The sequence below is a fragment of the Salmo trutta genome, chromosome 1, assembly GCF_901001165.1.
Source record: "Salmo trutta chromosome 1, fSalTru1.1, whole genome shotgun sequence".
NCBI classification, from domain to species: domain Eukaryota; kingdom Metazoa; phylum Chordata; class Actinopteri; order Salmoniformes; family Salmonidae; genus Salmo; species Salmo trutta.
The window spans coordinates 7,955,716-7,979,341 of NC_042957.1; the positions used below are offsets into that span (position 1 = coordinate 7,955,716).

A 23,626-nucleotide genomic window follows, 5' to 3' on the forward strand; every position below is an offset into this window, starting at 1 on the left:
ATCAACAGTACCTTCTCACTGAGTGACAGATTAGGGTTATAGTATCAACAGTACCTTCACATTGAGTGACAGATTAGTGTTATAGTATCAACAGTACCTTCTCACTGAGTGACAGATTAGGGTTATAGTATCAACAGTACCTTCTCACTGAGTGACAGATTAGGGTTATAATATCAACAGTACCTTCACACTGAGGGAAAGATTAGGGTTATAACTATAACCCTAATCTCCTGACCCCTCCTGTCTCAGCCGCCAGTATTTATGCTGCAGTAGTTTATGTGTCAGGGGGCTAGGGTCAACCTGTTATATCTGGAGTATTTCTCCTGTCTTATCCGGTGTCCTGTGTGAATTTAAGTATGCTCTCTCTAATTCTCTCTTTCTTTCTTTCTTTCTTTCTTTCTTTCTCTCTCTCGGAGGACCTGAGCCCTAGGACCATGCCTCAGGGCTACCTGGCATGATGACTCCTTGCTGTCCCCAGTCCACCTGGCCGTGCTGCTGCTCCAGTTTCAACTGTTCTGCCTGTGGCTATGGAACCCTGACCTGTTCACTGGACGTGCTACCTGTCCCAGACCTGCTGTTTTCAACTCTCTAGAGACAGCAGGAGCGGTAGAGATACTCTCAATGATCGGCTATGAAAAGCCAACTGACATTTACTCTTGAGGTGCTGACTTGTTCCACCCTCGACAACTACAGTGATTATCATTATTTGACCATGCTGGTCATTTATGAACATTTGAACATCTTGGCCATGTTCTGTTATAATCTCCACCCGGCACAGCCAGAAGAGGACTGGCCACCCCTCATAGCCTGGTTCCTCTCTAGGTTTCTTCCTAGGTTTTGGCCTTTCTAGGGAGTTTTTCCTAGCCACCGTGCTTCTACACCTGCATTGCTTGCTGTTTGGGGTTTTAGGCTGGGTTTCTGTACAGCACTTTGAGATATCAGCTGATGTAAGAAGGGCTATATAAATACATTTGATTTGATTATAGTATCAACAGAACCATCTCACTGAGAGACATATTAGGGTTATAGTATCAACAGTACCTTCTCACTGAGAGACATATTAGGGTTATAGTATCAACAGTACCTTCTCACTGAGTGACTTGTAAGGCTTCAGCAGAGGGTGAGTTTTGGCATCATCATCTACGCACTCTCCCATTTTCCATCCCGCTGTCACCTGGAGATCAAGAGTTAAACCATGTTAGTCCAGGAGTAAGGCCATGTTAGTCCAGGAGTAAGGCCATGTTAATCAAGGAGTTAGGCCATGTTAGTCCAGGAGTTAGGCCATGTTAGTCCAGGAGTAAGGCCATGTTAGTCCAGGAGTAAGGCCATGTTAGTCTAGGAGTTAGGCCATGTTAGTCTAGGAGTTAAACCATGTTAGTCCAGGAGTAAGGCCATGTTAGTCCAGGAGTAAGGCCATGTTAATCAAGGAGTTAGGCCATGTTAGTCCAGGAGTTAGGCCATGTTAGTCCAGGAGTTAGGCCATGTTAGTCCAGGAGTAAGGCCATGTTAGTCTAGGAGTTAGGCCATGTTAGTCTAGGAGTTAAACCATGTTAGTCCAGGAGTAAGGCCATGTTAGTCCAGGAGTTAGGCCATGTTAGTCCAGGAGTTAGGCCATGTTAGTCCAGGAGTTAGGCCATGTTAGTCCAGGAGTTAGGCCATGTTAGTCCAGGAGTTAGGCCATGTTAGTCTAGGAGTTAGGCCATGTTAGTCCAGGAGTTAGGCCATGTTAGTCCAGGAGTTAGGCCATGTTAGTCCAGGAGTTAGGCCATGTTAGTCCAGGAGTTAGGCCATGTTAGTCTAGGAGTTAGGCCATGTTAGTCCAGGAGTTAGGCCATGTTAGTCCAGGAGTTAGGCCATGTTAGTCCAGGAGTTAGGCCATGTTAGTCTAGGAGTTAGGCCATGTTAGTCTAGGAGTTAGGCCATGTTAGTCCAGGAGTTAGGCCATGATAGTCTAGGAGTTAGGCCATGTAAAGACCTTACATTTAGACTCTTACACAGGAAAGGCAGCGTTTAAACATAGTTGTTGAGGTAACAGTACCTTCTCTGAGGACCATTTGACGTGGGAATGCTCTGCAAACTTGTTGGCGATGTAGTCCAGTTTCTCTGGAAGGGACATACTAGAAAGAAGGAGAAGATAGACTCTAATGTTAGTCCTTTATTTTAATACAACCTAGACATCTAGTGCAGTAGGTCTAGTCTCCCTCTGCTCCCGTCTTTTAGTACATGGTGCTGTGATGAGGCTGTGTGTTTTTATTTTATTTTACCTTTATTTAACCAGGTAGGCAAGTTGAGAACAAGTTCTCATTTACAATTGCGACCTGGCCAAGATAAAGCAAAGCAGTTCGACAACATACAACAACACAGAGTTACACATGGAGTAAAACAAACATACAGTCAATAACAGTAGAAAAATAAGTCTATATACAATGTGAGCAAATGAGGTGAGATAAGGGAGGTAAAGGCAAAAAAAGGCCATGGTGAAAAAGTAAATACAATATAGCAAGTGTTCTGTGGATCCTGACCTTGATGTTCTAATTAGGGTAATTCACTTCGCGAGGGGTTCAATAAGAGCTTTTAAATGTCAAAACCTCTCTCTCTCTCTCTGTCCCAGGCCACTCACTTGGCAGTGTTGATGGGTTTGGGGTCGAAGTTGCCGTGTGCATCCACAGACGCCTGCTTCTCCAGGGTGACACCGGGGCTGGCATCCATATAGTCAGGTGGTAATGCCCCAGCAATGGCACTCAGACAGGCCATGGCAGTCTTGAACAGGTCAGAGTCAAACTTCTGTATGGGGAAGACAGAGGGGAGAAAACAGAGACAGGGGGAGACAATGGGTGAGGTAACAAACAGAGACGGGGGAGAAGGGGGTGACAGAGGGGGACAGAAGGGGAGACAACAGAGATAGGTGAGACAGATGGGAGACAACAGAGACAGGGGAGACAGAGGGGAGACAACAGAGACAGGGGTAGACAGAGGGGAGACAGAGACAGAGGGAGACAGAGGGGAGAAAAAAGACAGAGGGAGACAGAGAGGAGACAACAGAGACAGGGGTAGACAGAGGGGAGACAAACAGAGACAGAGGGAGACAGAGGGGAGGAAAAAGACAGAGGGAGACAGAGAGGAGACAACAGAGACAGGGGTAGACAGAGGGGAGACAACAGAGACAGGGGTAGACAGAGGGGAGACAGAGACAGAGGGAGACAGAGGGGAGAAAAAAGACAGAGGGAGACAGAGAGGAGACAACAGAGACAGGGGAGACAGAGGGGAGACAAACAGAGACAGAGGGAGACAGAGGGGAGGAAAAAGACAGAGGGAGACAGAGAGGAGACAACAGAGACAGGGGTAGACAGAGGGGAGACAACAGAGACAGGGGTAGACAGAGGGGAGACAAACAGAGACAGAGGGAGACAGAGGGGAGAAAAAAGACAGAGGGAGACAGAGGGGAGACAACAAAGACAGGGAGACAGAGGGGTGCGGTAACAAACAGAGACAGAGGGAGACAGAAGGGGAGACAACAGAGACAGGTGGAGCCAGGGGGAAGACAAACAGAGACAGGGTGAGATAGAGGGGAGACAACAGAGACAGGTGGAGAATACAGAGACAGTGGGAGACAGAGGGGAGACAAACAGAGGGTTGAGGTAACAGACAATTATTAGAAAGTCTTTCAGACTGTCTGTCACTTTCTCGCATTCTATCTCCCTTTCTTTTCTCTCTGTCTCTTTGTCAAATCAAATCAAATGTTATTTGTCATATGTGCCGAATACAGGTGTAGACCTTACCGTGAAATGCTTACTTAGAATCCCTTAACCAACAATGCAGTTCAAGAAATAGAGTTAAGAAAATATTTACTAAATAAACTAAAGTTAAAAATAAAATAAAATGTACACAATAAAATTACATAACAATAACTAAGCTATATACAGGGGGTATGTCAATGTGCGGGGGTACAGGTTAGTCGAGGTAATTTGTACATGTAGGTAGGGGTAAAGTGACTATGCATAGATAATAAACAGCTAGTAGAAGCAGTGTAAAAACAAAGGGGGGGGGGGCAATGTAAATAGTCCGGGTGGACATTTGATTATGTAACGGCTGTCTTCGTCGTCAGATGAAACAGAGAAGTCATCGTCGGAAAAGGTGGACCAATACGCAGTGGAGTGAGTGTTCATATTCAATATTTAATTAATAGAAACACTTTAAACAAAACACGAAAATGAACGACAGCCTACAGTTCTGCTAGGTACAAAACTAAACAGAAACAAAATACAATTACCCACAAAACCCAAAGGAAAAACATGCTCCTTATGTGTGACTCCCAATCAACAACAACGAACTTCAGCTGTGCCTGATTGGGAGCCACACACGGCCCAAAACACAGAAATACAAAAACCTAGAAAAAGAACATAGAACGCCCACCCAATGTAACACCCTGGCCTAACCAAAATAAAGAACAAAAAACCCCTCTCTATGGCCAGGGCGTTACAGATTAATTGTTCAGCAGTCTTATGGCTTGGGGGTCGAAGCTGTTAAAGAGCCTTTTGGACCTAGACTTGGAGCTCCAGTACCGCTTGCCGTGCGGTAGCAGAGAGAACAGTCAGGGTTGACTGGAGTCTTTGACAATTTTTTTTGGGCCTTCCTCTGACACCGCCTAGTATATAGGTCCTGACATGAGTGCTACGGGGTGGTACTCATTTAGGCAGGTTATCTTCACATTCTTGGGCACAGGGATTATGGTGGTCTGCTTGAAACGTGTAGGTATTACAGATTTGGTCAGGGAGAGGTTGAAAATGTCAGTGAAGACACTTGCCAGTTGGTCTGCGCATGCTCTGAGGACATGCCCTGGTAATCCGTCTGGCCCAGCGGCCTTGTGACTGTTGACCTGTTTAAAGCTCTTACTCACATCGGCTACGGAGAGCGTGATCACACAGTCGTTTGGAACAGCTGGTGCTCTCACGCATGCTTCAGTGTTGTTTGCCTCGAAGCGAGCATAAAAGGCATTTAGCTCGTCTGGTAGGCTTGCGTCACTGGGCAGCTCGTGGCTGGGATTCCCTTTGTAGTCTGTAATAGTTTGCAAGCCCTGCCACATCCGACGAGTGTCAGAGCCGTTGAGGTAGGATTCAATCTTAGTCCTGTATTGACCCTTTGCCTGTTTGATGGTTTGTCTGAGGACATAGCGGGATTTCTATAAGTTTATAAGCTCTATCTCTAGCGTTTAGTTCGGTGCAGCTGTTGCCTGTAATCTATGGCTTCTGGTTGGGATATGTACGTACGGTCACTGTGGGGACGACGTCGTCAATGCACTTATTGATGAAGACAGTGACTGAGGTGGTATACTCCTCAATGCCATTGGATGAATCCCGGAACATTTTCCAGTCTGTGCTAGCAAAACAGTCCTGTAGCGTAGCATCCGCATCATCTGACCACTTCCTTATTAAGCGAGTCACTGGTACTTCCTGCTTTAGTTTTTGCTTGTAAGCAGGAATCAGGAGGATAGAATTATGGTCAGATTTGCCAAATGGAGGACGGGGGAGAGCTTTGTACGCCCTCTGTGTGTGGAGTAAAGGGGGTCTCAAGTTTTTCCTCTGGTTGCACATGTGACATGCTGATAGAAATGAGGTAAAACGGATTTAAGTTTGCCTGCATTAAAGTCCCTGGCCACTAGGAGTAGCCTCTGGATGAGCATTTTCTTGTTTGCTTAAGGCCTTATACGGCTCGTTGAGTTCGGTCTTAGTGCCAGCATCGGTTTGTGGTAGTAAATAGACGGCCTTCGAAATGATCCATTTCATCGTTCAGCCACGACTCGGTGAAACATAAGATATTACAGTTTTTAATGTCCCATTGGTAGGATAGTCTCGACCATAGGTCATCCAGTTTATTCTCCAGTGAGTGCACGTTGGCCAATAGAACCGATGGTAGTGGTGATTTACTCACTCGCCTCTGAATCCTCACAAGGCACCCCGACCTTCTCCCTCTGTATCTCTGCCTTTTCTTCATGGGAATGACGTGGATTTGGGCCTGGTCTCCGGAAAGCAGTATATCCTTCGCGTCGGACTCATTAAAACAAAAATCTTTGTCATTCAAGGTGAGTAATCGCTGTTCTGATGTCCAGTAGCTCTTTTCGGTCATAAGAGACGGTAGCAGCAACTTTATGCACAAAATATGTTATGAACAATGTGAAAAAACAAACAAAATAGCACAGTTGTTTAGGGGCCGCGTAAAACAGCAGCCATACCATACAGCGCCATTATATCTCCTGCTCTCTTAGATATGGATAGTTGGGTCAAAAGAGGACATGTCTGCTCCTGCAGGGAGAGAGGAGAAACACTCTGCAGAGCCAGAGAGCAGTGATCTGTCACATTCTCATAAATTATTCATATTTCAGCGACACTTTAGCTCCGTTCACAGTCTCTCTCTCTCTCTTCTGCTTCCTAGAGAGACACACAGACTCTGGTGATAAAAAAACCTCAGTCATAATAAAAGCCTCAGTCAAACAGAACTTGAACCTGGAAAAAGAAAAACAGATACTGAACCTGGAAACAGAACAACAGTTACTGAACCTGGAAAGACAGGTTTCTGAAAACACCCAAGTGCTTAAACAGGGACCTATTTGCCAGTAGAAACACTTTCGTGGCATGAAAAAAAAATATTCAGCCCGCGCCTGATATTCTAAGAATTGATTCGGGTTGGGCTCCGGACTATAACTCCAGATTGTGATGGTTTTTAGATGTAAACCAGTCAGACGTAAAGTCATGTATCGTAAGACTTTAAGCCTCCATTAGCATTATACACAGTACCTTCGGAAAGTATTCAGACTCCTTGACTTTTTCCATATTTTGTTACGTTACAGCCTTATACTAAAATTGATGAAATAAATACAAATCCACAGCAATCTACACACAATACCCCATATTGACAAACAAAAACAGTTTTTTTTCATTTGAATGCAAATGTATTAAAAACAGAAATACCTTATCTACATAAGTATTCAGACCCTTTGCTATGAGACTTGAAATTGAGCTCAGATGCATCCTGTTTTGATTGATCATCCTTGAGATGGTTCTACAACTTCATTGGAATCCACCTGTAGTGAATTCAATTGATTTGACATGATTTGGAAAGGCACAAACCTGTCTATATAAGGTCCCACAGTTGACAGTGCATGTCAGAGCAAAAATCAAGCCATGAGGTGGAAGGAATTGTCTGTAGACCTCTGAGACAGAATTGTGTTGAGGCACAGATCTGGGGAAGGGTACCAAAACATTTCTGCAGCATTGATGGTCCCCAAGAACACAGTGGCACCCATCATTTTTAAATGTTAGAAGTTTGGAACCACCAAGACTCTTCCTAGAGCTGGCCAGACGGACGCTACTCTTCAGTAAAAGGCACATGACTGTCCACTTGGAGTTAACCGAAAGGCATCTAAAGACTCTCAGACCATAAGAAACAAGATTATCTGGTCTGATGAAACCAAGATTGAACTATTTGGCAGCATCATGCTTTGGGAATGTTTTTCAGTGGCAGGAACTGGGAGACTAGTCAGGATCGAGGTAAAGATGAATTGAGCAAAGTACAGAGAGATCCTTGATGAAAGTTTGCTCCAAAGCACTCAGCACAACGACCGTAAGCACCCTAAGCACACAGCCAAGACAAGGCAGGAGTGGCTTCGGGACAAGTCCCTGAATGTCCTTGAGTGGCCCAGCCAGAGCCCGGACTTGAACCCGATCAAACATCTCTGGAGAGACCTGAAAATAGCTGTGCAGCAAAGCTCCCCATCCAAGTTGACAGAGCTTGAGAGGATCTGCAGAGAAGAATGGCAGAAACTCCCCAAATACAGGTGTGCCAAGCTTGTAGTGTCATACCCAAGAAGACTCGATGCTGTAATCGCTGCCATAGGTGATTCAACAAAGTTCTGAGTAAGGGGTCTGAATACTTATGTAAATGTAATATTGCAGTTTTTTTTATATACATTTGCAAAATTATGGGATATTGTGTGTAGATTGATGAAGGAATTTTTTTTAGAATAAGGCTGTAACGTAACAAAATGTGGAAAAAGTCAAGGGGTCTGAATACTTTCCCGAAGGCACTGTAAAAGCAGTCCTGAGGGAGAACAAAGATTACACATAACAGTATCATCCGTACCTTTGTTGAGAGCGAGTCGAATATTCCCCAGAAGAGTTTTTTGGTGAGCAGCAGTTCTTCCTCTGAGGCCATGCCGGAGCTCCCCAGCCCCGAGGGAAGACAGTAGTACATCCAGCTCTGCTCATAGTGTTCAGTCAGCAGCTGGAGGAAACACAAAGGACAAGTCAGTATCCCGCTGCTGAAACCCTTCCAGGTAGTAGCTACTAGTGGAAAGTAAGATGTTGAGAGGAAATTAAGATTAATCATTTTGGTGGTGGGTGGTCAGAAGTTGGAGGAAATAAATTCTGAAAAGAGTTAACATATCTCCCTCCCACTGATTCTAAATTCAGGTATTTGGACCCCTGTCTTCTTCCAAACTGTTGGAAGTCAATTAAGTATTGAAATCAATATCCTGTTAAGATTCTGCAAATGAACGTACATGTCGGTAAAAGTCTGTTTCCTGTTTAAAAGAATGTACTTGTACTAGATACCGTGTTATCAGCTAGGAGTGATACAGACGTGTCATCAGACAGAGGTCACACCTACAGTATATCAGCCCCCCCCACCCAGGGGAAAGAGAGAGACAGGAAACTACAACTAGAAACTGAGATGAAGAGAGGAAGTGAAGACCTCTGTTTATGTGAGCAGAGGGAGGGAGAGAAGGAGAGGAGGGAGGGAGGGAGAGAGGGAGAGAGGGAGAGGAGGGAGGGAGGGAGGGAGGGAGAGAGGGAGGGAGAGGAGGGAGGGAGGGAGAGAGTGAGGGAGAGAGTGAGGGAGGGAGGGAGGGAGAGAGGGAGGGAGAGAGGGAGGGAGGGAGAGAGGGAGAGAGGGAGAGAGGGAGGGGAGGGAGGGAGGGAGAGAGGGAGAGGAGGGAGGGAGGGAGGGAGAGGAGGGAGAGAGGGAGAGAGGGAGAGAGGGAGGGAGGGAGGGAGGGAGGGAGGGAGGGAGAGGAGGGAGAGGAGGGAGGGAGAGGAGGGAGAGAGGGAGAGAGGGAGGGAGAGAGGGAGAGGAGGGAGAGAGGGAGGGAGAGAGAGAGGGAGGGAGAGAGGGAGAGAGGGAGGGAGGGAGGGAGAGAGGGAGGGAGGGAGGGAGGGAGGCAAGGGGTGTCAACCGAGCTGTTCTCACCCATAACAACAAGGGGGGGGACTAGTATTGACAAACCCTCAGGCCCCTTACGGTACTCTGTGAGTATTGGGTCTTACCCTGAGTGACATCTTGCAGTACTCTGTGAGAATGGGATCTTACACTGTGGCATCTTGCAGTACTCTTTGAGAATGGTATCTTACCCTGAGTGGCATCTTGCAGTACTCTGTGAGTTTTGGATCTTACCCTGAGTGGCATCTTGCAGTACTCTGTGAGAATGGGATCTTACACTGTGGCATCTTGCAGTACTTTGTGACAATATGATCCTACCCTGAGTGGCATCTTGCAGTACTCTGTGAGAATGGGATCTTACCCTGAGTAGCATCTTACAGTACTCTGTGAGAATGGGATCTTACCCTGAGTGGCATCTTGCAGTACTCTGTGAGAATGGGATCTTAACCTGAGTGGCATCTTGCAGTACTCTGTGAATATGGGATCTTACCCTGAGTGGCATCTTGCAGTACTCTGTGAGAATGGGATCTTACCCTGAGTGGCGTCTTGCAGTACTCTGTGAGAATGGGATCTTACCCTGAGTAGCATCTTACAGTACTCTGTGAGAATGGGATCTTACCCTGAGTGGCATCTTGCAGTACTCTGTGAGAATGGGATCTTAACCTGAGTGGCATCTTGCAGTACTCTGTGAATATGGGATCTTACCCTGAGTGGCATCTTGCAGTACTCTGTGAGAATGGGATCTTACCCTGAGTGGCGTCTTGCAGTACTCTGTGAGAATGGGATCTTACCCTGAGTGGCATCTTGCAGTACTCTGTGAGAATGGGATCTTACCCTGAGTGGCATCTTGCAGTACTCTGCCAGCAGGGGAACATCAAACACCAGACGTCTCAGCAGCTGCTGCATCATGGAGGGACGCAGGTGTCTGTAGGGCAGCAGGGGAAGAGAAACATGTGATTGACACATACAGTCAAATATGAGGATATCTCAGGTTGGAATATAAGGCTTTGACTAGTCATTCTGGAAAACCAGTGAATTTTATGAAAATGATTGGAATTTTGCAACCCTAGCTTTGACCTAAAGCTACCACAGCTACATATTGGTCGACAACTGAAAATCCAATAGTTACAGGAGAGTCCAGGACATCAGCACGGCCTTACAGGTCCACGGAGGGGTTTTAGAGAACTGAAAGGTTCCTAACATGGTGTGAGTCTTTGTTAATACTTACTTGCAGATTGCGAGCAAACACTCCTCGATAGAGTCTCTCTGGGCCTTGGTGAGGGAGCGTCCCTTGGACAGCCGATAGATAGTGTGGAGCGTAGAGTCGATGAGCGCTGCGTAGTGCTCGGTGCCAGAGAACTGGTCAGCACACCTGGTCAGCAGGGGAAGCAGGGCTGAACCAATGTACCTGTTCATGGCCAGAGCGGTCTCTGTGGTGCTCAGCACATCCTAGAGCCAGAGGACAGAATTAAATGATAGTGAATGAGAGAGGACAGACTAGTGGCCATCACCAACACTGGATTTCTTGACTCAATTCCTTTGAGTAGGGTTATTTATTAAAGCATCAGTACAGTGCCCACAAACGACTGTTTCTGGACATCTACAGGCGGTTATGTGTTCCAACCTAGCACTAACCCAGCCGGTTCAGCTTAACAACTAACCATTAGAGCTGGGCTGAAAGAAAAGCCTGCCAACCCAATAGCTTTCCACGACCAATGGTTGGTGACTGACTGACCACTGTAAACAACACCTAACCACTGTAAACAACTACTAACCACTGTAAACAACTACTACTAACCACTGTAAACAACTACTACTAACCACTGTAAACAACAACTACTAACCACTGTAAACAACAACTAACCACTGTAAACAACAACTAACCACTGTAAACAACAACTACTAACCACTGTAAACAACAACTACTAACCACTGTAAACAACAACTACTAACCACTGTAAACAACAACTACTAACCACTGTAAACAACACCTAACCACTGTAAACAACTACTAACCACTGTAAACAACTACTAGCCACTGTAAACAACTACTACTAACCACTGTAAACAACACCTAACCACTGTAAACAACTACTAACCACTGTAAACAACTACTACTAACCACTGTAAACAACAACTACTAACCACTGTAAACAACACCTAACCACTGTAAACAACTACTACTAACCACTGTAAACAACAACTACTAACCACTGTAAACAACTACTAACCACTGTAAACAACTACTAACCACTGTAAACAACTACTAACCACTGTAAACAACTACTAGCCACTGTAAACAACTACTAACCACTATAAACAACTATTAGAGAGAATCTCAGCACGTGAAGTACACAACCATACATCAAGGGACTGTTTGGTTCCCCCTGTGAGTCAGATGATATCCCTGAGGCCACGGTGACCCCTAAGGTAGACTGTTGTAGCAGGTATTGAGATAAATGGGGACTGTCAGCATCACTTTCTCTCTCTCTCTCTCTCCCAAAGGATTATGGGTAAATGCAATTACAGAGGTCCGTCCCATGGCGATGGTCTCCCATGGCTACAGCCTCCGTGCCAGCATGGGGAATACTACTCCTCTCCCTCAGGACAAGACGGAGCTGTGATGAAAGCAGTTTTGTCTCCTTTTTCAGAGGATGATGAGTAAAAAAGACCACGCACTAAGATCCAACAGACTTTTCTCAAATACATCAGAGAGAAGTTTGTTGTGGTGGATCCTCATTTAACGTGATTCACATGGAGAAACAGCAGTCAATATTTACCCAGTCAAAATAACAACTCATCAACTCTGTGATTGTTGTCAGTAGAGTGTTTTGACAAACATGTTGTTACACATACAAGAAGTCAGTACACGCTATGGGGAGAGGATTAATTAATACATATATTGATTGATTGGTTGATTGATTGATATATAAATGTTTCTTGTGTTTTCTCATTGACTGACTGACCGACGACAGACCGAACGAAGGCTCAGTCCTACTCACAGTATCCAGGGAAGTCTGACTGACTGGTTCACTGACTGACTGGCTGACTGACTAACTGACTGACTGGCTGGCTGACTGGTTCACTCACTGACTGGTTCACAGACTGACTGACTGTTTCACTGACTGGCTGTCTGACTGGTTGGCTGGCTGACTGACTGCCTGGCTGACTGACTAACTGACTGACTGGTTCACTGACTGACTGGCTGGTTCACTCACTGACTGACTAACTGACTGACTGGTTCATTGATTGACTGACTGCCTGGCTGACTGACTAACTGACTGACTGGTTAAATGACTGACTGTCTGGCTGACTAACTGACTGGCTGACTGATTAACTGGTTCACTGACTGACTGGCTGGCTGACTGACTGAATGACTGACTGGTTCACAGACTGACTGACTGCTTCACTGACTGGCTGACTGACTGGCTCACTGATTGGCTGGCTGGCTGGTTCACTGACTGGTTCACTGACTGACTGACTGGTTCACTGAGTGACTGATTCACTGACTGGTTCACTGAGTGACTGATTCACTGACTGGTTCACTGAGTGACTGATTCACTGACTGGTTCACTGACTGACTGACTGGTTCACTGAGTGACTGACTGGTTCACTGAGTGACTGAGTGACTGACTCATTGACTGGTTCACTGAGTGGTTTACTGACTGAAGGATTTATTTGTCTCTCCTACTCACCGTGTCCAGGGAGGCGGAGGCGCGGAGGTCAGGCAGGAAGCCCACCTCCAACAGGTGTAGCAGAAAGCTCTGGTCCTCCACGCCGTACACGCGGTCCAGAAACAACACCATGGGGGCCTTGTGGTCCGGACAGAAACTAGCCGACATGTCTGGCTCTGTCACACTACCGTCTGGGGGTGGAGGACGAGGTACAGGAGGAAGAGGAGGAGGTAGAGGAGGAGGTAGAGGAGGAGGTAGAGGAGGAGGTAGAGGAGGAAGAGGAGGAGGTTGAGGAGGTAGAGGAGAAGGAAGAGAAGGAGGTAGAGGAGGAGGCAGATGAGGAGGTTGAGGAGGAGGAAGAGGAGGAGGTAGAGGAGGAGGAAGAGGAGGAGGTAGAGGAGGAGGTAGAGGAGGAGGTAGAGGAGGAAGAGGAGGAGGAAGAGGAGGAGGTAGAGGAGGAAGAGGAGGAGGTAGAGGAGGAAGAGGAGGAGGTAGAGGAGGAGGTAGAGGAGGAGATAGAGGAGGAGATAGAGGAGGAGGTTGAGGAGAAGGAAGAGGAGGAGGAAGAGGAGGAGGTAGAGGAGGAGGTAGAGGAGGAGGAAGAGGAGGAGGTAGAGGAGGAGATAGAGGAGGAGGTAGAGGAGGTAGAGGAGGAGGAAGAGGAGGAGGTAGAGGAGGTAGAGGAGGAGATAGAGGAGGAGGTAGAGGAGGAGGAAGAGGAGGAGGAAGAGGAGGAGGTAGAGGAGGAGGAAGAGGAGGAGGAAGAGGAGGAGGTAGAGGAGGAGATAGAGGAGGAGGAAGAGGAGGAGGTAGAGGAGGAGATAGAGGAGGAGGAAGAGGAGGAGGTAGAGGAGGAGATAGAGGAGGAGGAAGAGCAGGTAGAGGATGAGGAAGCAACAAAAATAAACCGATTTATAGAAGGGGTGAGGACAGAGGAAGTTTAGTCGTTCCACTAACACAGCATGGTGTAAATGGAAAGATAAGAAAGGAGAAGTGTAGAGCTCAATAAGGTTTCACATAGAATGAGATGTAACATCTACCAGGTTTAATACACGTTGGGAAAAGAAACACGTTATCTGAAAAAACTGAGTGTGTGGAGAGCAGACTAGGACAAGCAGAGAGAAGTCATTTGAAAAAGTAATTTACTGTGTAATGAAGGCTCTCTTGGGAGAATACTTCACTGTAGGAAACAGATAATAGAGGGAGAGAGGTGGCAGAAGAAGTTCACTCAGTAAGAAAGATAATGTATGCTTTCTCATTAGAATTTATCATGAAGAAAATTGAAAATGGGAAAGGTTGATTGGATTTTTGCCAAAGAAGTCTATAGTTACTACTCCACTACAAACACATTTTCCGTGCTGCGACTTCATATACTTTAACCTAACATGACAACTTTTAGATAAAGTACAAATTGGTTAAGCGAAGACCTTGTAGTCTGCAGTATTTCTTGTTCAGTGGAAACATGGACTGAGAAATGGGTAGAGACCTACTCCTCAAGGTGTAAGCAGACAACCCAATCAGGAACATGTAAGAGCCTTTACCTCATACGGCTGACAGATTTCTGATGTAGCCCAAGATGTGTCTGTGAGTGGAATAGGATATGAAAGCTCTGGCACCACAAGATGAACCTTCTACTAACTACAGTGTAACATGTGCTTACCATTAAAACACAGCAGGATCTTGTTGACTAGAAACAGGTCCACATTGTTTCCATGTTACTTCACCATTCTTAATCAACAGAGTAATGTTTCTGAACAACTGATTCAAATATCAACCAAAACTTTAGGATAGAAATGTTTTGATTCAACCAGGACATGTTAAAATAGGACATTAATCGGAGCTCTTTGGTCAATGGGTCCTACCTTTATTGACGATAGGCATCTTGAGTGGTATACTGATGATGCCCACTAGGTCTGTGGTAGGAACCAGGGAGCGCAGGATGGCACGGATACGCAATGCCTCGCCTTTACCCTTGTTGATCAACTGAGAGAGAGGGGGAGAGAGAGGGAGGAGGAGAGGAAGAAGGATGGGAGAGAGGGGAGGGATAGGGAGAGAGAGAGGGAGGGAGAGAGGGGGAGGGATCAGGAGAGAGGGAGGGAGAGAGAGAGCGAGAGAGCGCGAGAGAGCGAGAGAGCGAGAGAGCGAGAGAGCGAGAGAGGGAGAGAGGGAGAGAGGGAGAGAGGGAGAGAGAGGGAGAGGGAGAGGGAGAGGGAGAGGGAGAGGGAGAGGGAGAGGGAGAGGGGGAGGGAGGGAGGGAGGGAGGGAGGGAGAGGGAGAGCGAGAGCGAGGGAGAGAGAGCAGCACAGTGCATGGAGGACTGTGAACAGAGCTGAAGTGTAGCTGATAATATGTTGATGATGAATATGGGGGGGTAAGGGCAGCATGCCAAACAGACAGAAGACAGGAGAGAGACGAGGCACTGATCTAACTTCTGCAGCTGTGAAGAAACCAGAAGCTTCCTCAGGGACAATAGAAACATTAGCCCTCCTACATCGTTGGTCCGGTAACTCATTAGCCCTCCTACATCGTTGGTCCGGTAACTCATTAGCCCTCCTACATCGTTGGTCCGGTAACTCATTAGCCCTCCCACATCGTTGGTCCGGTAACTCATTAGCCCTCCTACATCGTTGGTCCGGTAACTCATTAGCCCTCCCACATCGTTGGTCCGGTAACTCATTAGCCCTCCTACATCGTTGGTCCGGTAACTCATTAGCCCTCCTACATCGTTGGTCGGTAACTCATTAGCCCTCCTACATCGTTGGTCCGGTAACTCATTAGCCCTCCCACATCGTTGGTCCGGTAACTCATTAGCCCTCCTACATCGTTGGTCCGGTAACTCATTAGCCCTCCTACATCGTTGGTCCGGTAACTCATTAGCCCTCCTACATCGTTGGTCCGGTAACTCATTAGCCCTCCCACATCGTTGGTCCGGTAACTCATTAGCCCTCCCACATCGTTGGTCCGGTAACTCATTAGCCCTCCCACATCGTTGGTCCGGTAACTCATTAGCCCTCCTACATCGTTGGTCCGGTAACTCATTAGCCCTCCCACATCGTTGGTCCGGTAACTCATTAGCCCTCCTACATCGTTGGTCCGGTAACTCAGGACATGTTTGGACAGTTGTTTCTTTTTCCCCGTTGACCTTGATGTTGTTTTGGTCCAGGTTTCTCTCAGGTATCTTAAGATTGTATCTCAATGAGACTATCATCAATAAATAAAGGTTTGATCATTTAAAAAAAAGGTGTTGTCACTCACGTGCATCTCAGGGGCGCAGCGTCCCAGCAGGTCAATAAGGGCAGAGTAAAAAGACATGATGGCGTTTCCTGTGTGGGCAACCTCTTCCTCCTCATCCTCACCAGACCTAGGACACAGATAAACAAGTCACTTCTAATGAGTTGAAAGGTCATCTCTAGATGTACGGCTAAGTTCCTCCCTAACTGAATTAATAAAGCTCATGGTTTCAAAAAGCTCCATAGCAGATTGTCAGATTCCACTTCCACCACCCCTATTCATCTGCATTTCTTGTAAAGGAATTAGATTGAAGCTCAACCTGAAATTGAAGCTCAACCTTGAAATTAAAGCTCAACCTTGAACTGAAGCTCAACCTTGAAATTAAAGCTGAACCTTGAAATTAAAGCTCAACCTTGAATTGAAGCTCAACCTTGAATTGAAGCTCAACCTTGAATTGAAGCTCAACCTTGAATTGTCTTCCATATTCCTTCCACTACTCAATAATCCTATGTTAATTATAAAGGTGTCATCCAATGGTGAGTGATTGAGAGATTTAATTACCCAGAAGGTTCTCCTTCAGCTGTAGAGGGCAGGTCCAGAGCAGGGTCCTCGGATATCTTAATGGCTTCCAGCATGGCCGCCAGCAGGCCGTTGCCCCCCTCTCCTCTCAGAGCGGGACCAAAACACTCCGGACGCCTGATCAGCAACTTCACCACCGTGTTAGAGTTCTCCTCCACACTCTCACCTGCAGGGAGAGAGGGGTGTAGAGGAAAGGAATCAGGAAGGGAGGGAGGGAGGGAGGGGTGTAGAGGAAAGGAATCAGGGAGGGATGGAGGTGGGGGTGGGGGTGGGGGGGTGAAGGAGTCAGGGAGGGGTGGAGAAAGGGGGACAGTGGCAATTAGGAAAAAAGGAAGGGAGAGAGGTAGGGAGAGAGAAAGGGAGAGAGGAGGGGAGAGAGGAAGGGAGAGAGGAAGGAATTGGAAGAGGTTCATTACTAATTGACATTGAATAACATAAACAGCCAAACCACCACCAATGGTTTATCCACTTCATCCTCAGAGAGTAACTGGACTTAAAAGCTCTCTCTCTGGCCCTCTCTCTCTGCCTCTGGCCATCTCTCCCTATTTATCTCTATCTCCCTTCCCTTTCTGTCTCTCTGCCCCCCTCTTTTTCTATCTGGCGTACCATTGCTGAAGACAGCGAAGCGGAGGAAGGACAGGTATCTCTCTCCCTCTATGGGGTTCCAGCCAATGTCAGGGTATCCTTTAGCCAGGAGCATGGCACAGCTCTGCAGACCACAGCCTGCCAGGTAGGTTACCACCTAAATACAGAAACACTTTGGTGAGTCCTTCAGCACTCTACTACACAGTCCTTCCAAACTCAGATCCACTCTACAGAAATGTGCACTCATCACTCAAGTCAGTCCTGTCAGAATCAGGTGACAGCCTGAGTCCACTCAGTGACAGCCTGAGTCCACTCTCCAGCCTGCCTGTTCAAGTTGAACAAATGCATTTCATTTTTCACTGGAGCGTCTCGGACTGGATTTGGAGCGGCAGGATTTTGGGCAGGTGAAGTCATCAGATGTGTATTATATAATGGACAGGTGAAGTCGACAGATGTGTATTATATAATGGACAGGTAAGGTTGATGGATGTGTATTATATAATGGACAGGTGAAGTCGACAGATGTGTATTATATAATGGACAGGTAAGGTTGATGGATGTGTATTATATAATGGACAGGTAAAGTCGAGGGATGTGTATTATATAATGGACAGGGGAGGTCGACAGATGTGTATTATATAATGGACAGGCGAAGTCGACAGATGTGTATTATATAATGGACAGGTAAAGTCGAGGGATGTGTATTATATAATGGACAGGTAAAGTCGAGGGATGTGTATTATATAATGGACAGGTGAGGTCGACAGATGTGTATTATATAATGGACAGGTAGAGTCGACAGATGTGTATTATATAATGGACAGGTGAGGTCGACAGATGTGTATTATATAATGGGCAGGTGAGGTCGACAGATGTGTATTATATAATGGACAGGTGAGGTCGACAGATGTGTATTATATAATGGACAGGTGTAGTCGACAGATGTGTATTATATAATGGACAGGTGAGGTCGACAGATGTGTATTATATAATGGACAGGTAAGGTTGACAGATGTGTATTATATAATGGACAGGTGTGGTCGAGGGATGTGTATTATATAATGGACAGGTGAGGTCGACAGATGTGTATTATATAATGGACAGGTGTAGTCGACAGATGTGTATTATATAATGGACAGGTGAGGTCGACAGATGTGTATTATATAATGGACAGGTAAAGTCGACAGATGTGTATTATATAATGGACAGGTGGGTGCGACAGATGTGTATTATATAATGGACAGGTGAGGTCGACAGATGTGTATTATATAATGGACAGGTGAAGTCGACAGATGTGTATTATATAATGGACAGGTGAGGTCGACAGATGTGTATTATATAATGGACAGGTAAGGTTGACAGATGTGTATTATATAATGGACAGGTGGGGTCGACAGACAGATGTGTATTATATAATGGACAGGTAGAGTCGAGGGATGTGTATTATATAATGGACAGGTATAGTCGACAGATGTGTATTATATAATGGGCATGTGAGGTTGATGGATGTGTATTATATAATGGACAGGTGGGGTTGATGGATGTGTATTATATAATGGACATGTGAAGTCGACAGATGTGTATTATATAATGGACAGGTAAGGTCATCAGATGTTTATTATATAATGGACAGGTGAAGTTGATGGATGTGTATTATATAATGGACATGTAGAGTCGACAGATGTGTATTATATAATGGACAGGTGAGGTTGACAGATGTGTATTATATAATGGACAGGTAGAGTCGACAGATGTGTATTATATAATGGACAGGTGAAGTCGACAGATGTGTATTATATAATGGACAGGTGAGGTTGACAGATGTGTATTATATAATGGACAGGTAGAGTCGACAGATGTGTATTATATAATGGACAGGTAGAGTCGACAGATGTGTATTATATCATGGACAGGTGAGGTTGATGGATGTGTATTATATAATGTGACAGTGTGTCTCCCACCTTCTCAAGGTCAGGCTCCTCCAGAGCGAGGGCCAGGCTGTTGTTGTCCATCACTGAAGACGCTGCTACGTCCAGGGGAGTAGATCCTCTCATGGCTGGGGAGGCTGAGGAGACAATGGAAGAAAACTAAAACATTTCATTTCTTGCCTCTTGTCTTGAGAAATGCCACTCGGCAGAAACGTCAACTGTCATGTTCACTATTGTGGACATGGAATAAACGATACAAGAGCACTTTATTTTTGACATCCACTAAATCTCTCAATTGTAATTAGAGGCAATGGAGAGACAGACAGGAAAAGACACGCACATTCCTATTCTACCAGCAGGGGGTAGTGTCTCTGCATCTCTTAAACTGCATACCATTTACACCTTTACATCAAATCCTGATTCACTTCCTACTTCCAACCTCCCAGCCAGCCATTGATTTGGTTACTTCCCATTAGTGCTGGGGAGTCTGTCTGTAGGGACCAGTGTACAGTTAGGGGATAAATAAGATGTGAGGCACATTTTCTTTGCGACACATTTAGTACAGTGGGCATATAATATTAGTGCTTTGAAATCAATATCAAACTATTTATAACAGTTGCTGCCAAAGGGCAGTAGCATAAATTACACCGATTTGATTTGAAACACAAACATAGAGATGATTTGAATGTGTGCCCATTAAGTGCTGTTATCTTGAAAAACCTTTCAGGTGAGGTGTTCATGTCATGCAGCTATTCGTACATTAATTGTCCTCAGCATATCAGCGCTATAAAATCATTTTAAATCAATTTGAAACGCTTTAGCATCAATTACAACCATTTTCTTCTAAGCCCATATGGAACAGTATATGAGGGTGATTTGTATAGAGAACAGTATATGAGGGTGATTTGTATAGAGAACAGTATATGAGGGTGATTTGTATAGAGAACAGTATATGAGGGTGATTTGTATACAGAACAGTATATGAGGGTGATTTGTAGAGAGAACAGTATATGAGGGTGATTTGTATAGAGAACAGTATATGAGGGTGATTTGTATAGAGAACAGTATATGAGGGTGATTTGTATACAGAACAGTATATGAGGGTGATTTGTAGAGAGAACAGTTTATGAGGGTGATTTGTATAGAGAACAGTATATGAGGGTGATTTGTATAGAGAACAGTATATGAGGGTGATTTGTATAGAGAACAGTATATGAGGGTGATTTGTATAGAGAACAGTATATGAGGGTGATTTGTATAGAGAACAGTATATGAGGGTGATTTGTAGAGAGAACAGTATATGAGGGTGATTTGTAGAGAGAACAGTATATGAGGGTGATTTGTATAGAGAACAGTATATGAGGGTGATTTGTATAGAGAACAGTATATGAGGGTGATTTGTATAGAGAACAGTATATGAGGGGGATTTGTAGAGAGAACAGTATATGAGGGTGATTTGTATAGAGAACAGTATATGAGGGTGATTTGTAGAGAGAACAGCAAATGAGGGGGATTTGTAGAGAGAACAGTATATGAGGGTGATTTGTATAGAGAACAGTATATGAGGGTGATTTGTAGAGAGAACAGTATATGAGGGTGATTTGTATAGAGAACAGTATATGAGGGTGATTTGTATAGAGAACAGTATATGAGGGTGATTTGTAGAGAGAACAGTATATGAGAGTGATTTGTATAGAGAACAGTATATGAGGGTGATTTGTAGAGTGAACAGTATATGAGGGTGATTTGTAGAGAGAACAGTATATGAGGGTGATTTGTATAGAGAACAGTATATGAGGGTGATTTGTATGTGCCCATTACATGCTATGATCATGAGAATGAGACATCTCCTTTCACACACAGTACGGTGTTCACTTCATCATCAGCTATTCCTCACAGTCCAACCCTAGTGAGTCATCACTCCATGCACTGCATCCCTAAATAACCCCATCACCCTGTCCTCTCTATCCCTCTCTCTCTCTTTCATTCCAGATCTCCTTCTCTCCATCTCTCCCTTTCTTGATCACTCTCTCTCTATGCTACCTTTTCCCATCTCTCTCACCTTCCTTTCTCCGTCACTCTCTCTTTGACATCTTAATCCCTCTGTGCTCTACCTGTTTGTCAGTCTCCTCTAGTGAAGGGGACAACTGAGTCCTCTAGTGAAGGGGACAGCTGAGTCCTCTAGTGAAGGGGACAGCTGAGTCCTCTAGTGAAGGGGACAGCTGAGTCCTCTAGTAAAGGGGACAGCTGAGTCCTCTAGTAAAGGGGACAGGTGAGTCCTCTAGTAAAGGGGACAACTGAGTCCTCTAGTAAAGGGGACAGGTGAGTCCTCTAGGAAAGGGGACAACTGAGTCCTCTAGTAAAGGGGACAGGTGAGTCATCTAGGAAAGGGGACCACTGAGTCCTCTAGTAAAGGGGACAGGTGAGTCCTCTAGTAAAGGGGACAACTGAGTCCTCTAGTAAAGGGGACAGGTCAGTCCTCTAGGAAAGGGGACCACTGATTCCTCTAGTAAAGGGGACAGGTGAGTCCTCTAGGAAAGGGGACAACTGAGTCCTCTAGTAAAGGGGACAGGTGAGTCCTCTAGGAAAGGGGACCACTGATTCCTCTAGTAAAGGGGACAGGTGAGTCCTCTAGGAAAGGGGACAACTGAGTCCTCTAGTAAAGGGGACAGGTGAGTCATCTAGGAAAGGGGACCACTGAGTCCTCTAGTAAAGGGGACAGGTGAGTCCTCTAGTAAAGGGGACAACTGAGTCCTCTAGTAAAGGGGACAGGTGAGTCCTCTAGGAAAGGGGACCACTGAGTCCTCTAGTAAAGGGGTCAGCTAAGTCCTCTAGTAAAGGGGACAGCTGAGTCCCCTAGTAAAGGGGACCACTGATTCCTCTAGTAAAGGGGACAGGTGAGTCCTCTAGGAAAGGGGACCACTGAGTCCTCTAGTAAAGGTGACAGGTGAGTCCTCTAGTAAAGGGGTCAGCTGAGTCCTCTAGTAAAAGGGACAGTCACTACCCCAGTCACTGCCCCAGCCACTGCCCCAGCCACTGCCCCAGCCACTGCCCCAGCCACTGCCCCAGTCACTACCCCAGCCACTGCCCCAGCCACTGCCCCAGTCACTGCCCCAGTCACTGCCCCAGTCACTGCCCCAGTCACTGCCCCAGTCACTGCCCCAGTCACTGCCCCAGTCACTGCCCCAGTCACTGCCCCAGTCACTGCCCCAGTCACTGCCCCAGTCACTGCCCCAGCCACTGCCCCAGCCACTGCCCCAGTCACTGCCCCAGCCACTGCCCCAGCCACTGCCCCAGTCACTACCCCAGTCACTACCCCAGTCACTGCCCCAGCCACTGCCCCAGCCACTGCCCCAGTCACTACCCCAGTCACTACCCCAGTCACTGCCCCAGCCACTGCCCCAGCCACTGCCCCAGTCACTACCCCAGTCACTACCCCAGTCACTGCCCCAGCCACTGCCCCAGCCACTGCCCCAGTCACTACCCCAGTCACTGCCCCAGTCACTGCCCCAGCCACTGCCCCAGCCACTGCCCCAGCCACTACCCCAGTCACTACCCCAGTCACTGCCCCAGCCACTGCCCCAGCCACTGCCCCAGCCACTGCCCCAGTCACTACCCCAGTCACTACCCCAGTCACTGCCCCAGCCACTGCCCCAGTCACTACCCCAGTCACTACCCCAGTCACTGCCCCAGCCACTGCCCCAGTCACTACCCCAGTCACTACCCCAGTCACTGCCCCAGCCACTGCCCCAGCCACTGCCCCAGTCACTACCCCAGTCACTACCCCAGTCACTGCCCCAGCCACTGCCCCAGCCACTGCCCCAGCCACTGCCCCAGCCACTGCCCCAGTCACTACCCCAGTCACTACCCCAGTCACTGCCCCAGCCACTGCCCCAGCCACTGCCCCAGTCACTACCCCAGTCACTACCCCAGTCACTGCCCCAGCCACTGCCCCAGCCACTGCCCCAGCCACTGCCCCAGCCACTGCCCCAGCCACTACCCCAGCCACTACCCCAGCCACTGCCCCAGCCACTGCCCCAGCCACTGCCCCAGCCACTACCCCAGCCACTGCCCCAGCCACTGCCCCAGCCACTGCCCCAGTCACTGCCCCAGCCACTGCCCCAGTCACTGCCCCAGTCACTGCCCCAGCCACTGCCCCAGCCACTACCCCAGTCACTACCCCAGTCACTACCCCAGTCACTGCCCCAGCCACTACCCCAGTCACTACCCCAGTCACTGCCCCAGTCACTGCCCCAGCCACTGCCCCAGTCACTGCCCCAGTCACTGCCCCAGCCACTACCCCAGTCACTACCCCAGTCACTGCCCCAGTCACTGCCCCAGTCACTGCCCCAGCCACTACCCCAGTCACTACCCCAGTCACTGCCCCAGCCACTACCCCAGTCACTGCCCCAGTCACTA

General features: G+C 47.0%; 1 protein-coding gene across 3 annotated transcripts in view; it reads right to left on the bottom strand.

Moving 5' to 3' along the window:
- ryr3 (ryanodine receptor 3) overlaps nt 1-23,626 on the bottom strand; it is a 242,265-nt gene that overhangs the window by 61,170 nt on the left and 157,469 nt on the right. For all 3 annotated transcript variants that reach the window (XM_029704372.1, XM_029704286.1, XM_029704198.1), the window contains 12 exons: nt 19,241-19,344; nt 17,301-17,436; nt 16,677-16,860; nt 16,140-16,245; nt 14,747-14,867; nt 12,906-13,075; nt 10,439-10,659; nt 10,045-10,135; nt 8,137-8,277; nt 2,621-2,784; nt 2,039-2,117; nt 1,085-1,174 (listed from right to left, as the gene is read on the bottom strand). In XM_029704372.1, coding sequence (XP_029560232.1) covers nt 1,085-1,174; nt 2,039-2,117; nt 2,621-2,784; nt 8,137-8,277; nt 10,045-10,135; nt 10,439-10,659; nt 12,906-13,075; nt 14,747-14,867; nt 16,140-16,245; nt 16,677-16,860; nt 17,301-17,436; nt 19,241-19,344 — 1,607 coding nt within the window. The remainder of the gene's footprint in view (nt 1-1,084; nt 1,175-2,038; nt 2,118-2,620; nt 2,785-8,136; nt 8,278-10,044; nt 10,136-10,438; nt 10,660-12,905; nt 13,076-14,746; nt 14,868-16,139; nt 16,246-16,676; nt 16,861-17,300; nt 17,437-19,240; nt 19,345-23,626) is intronic.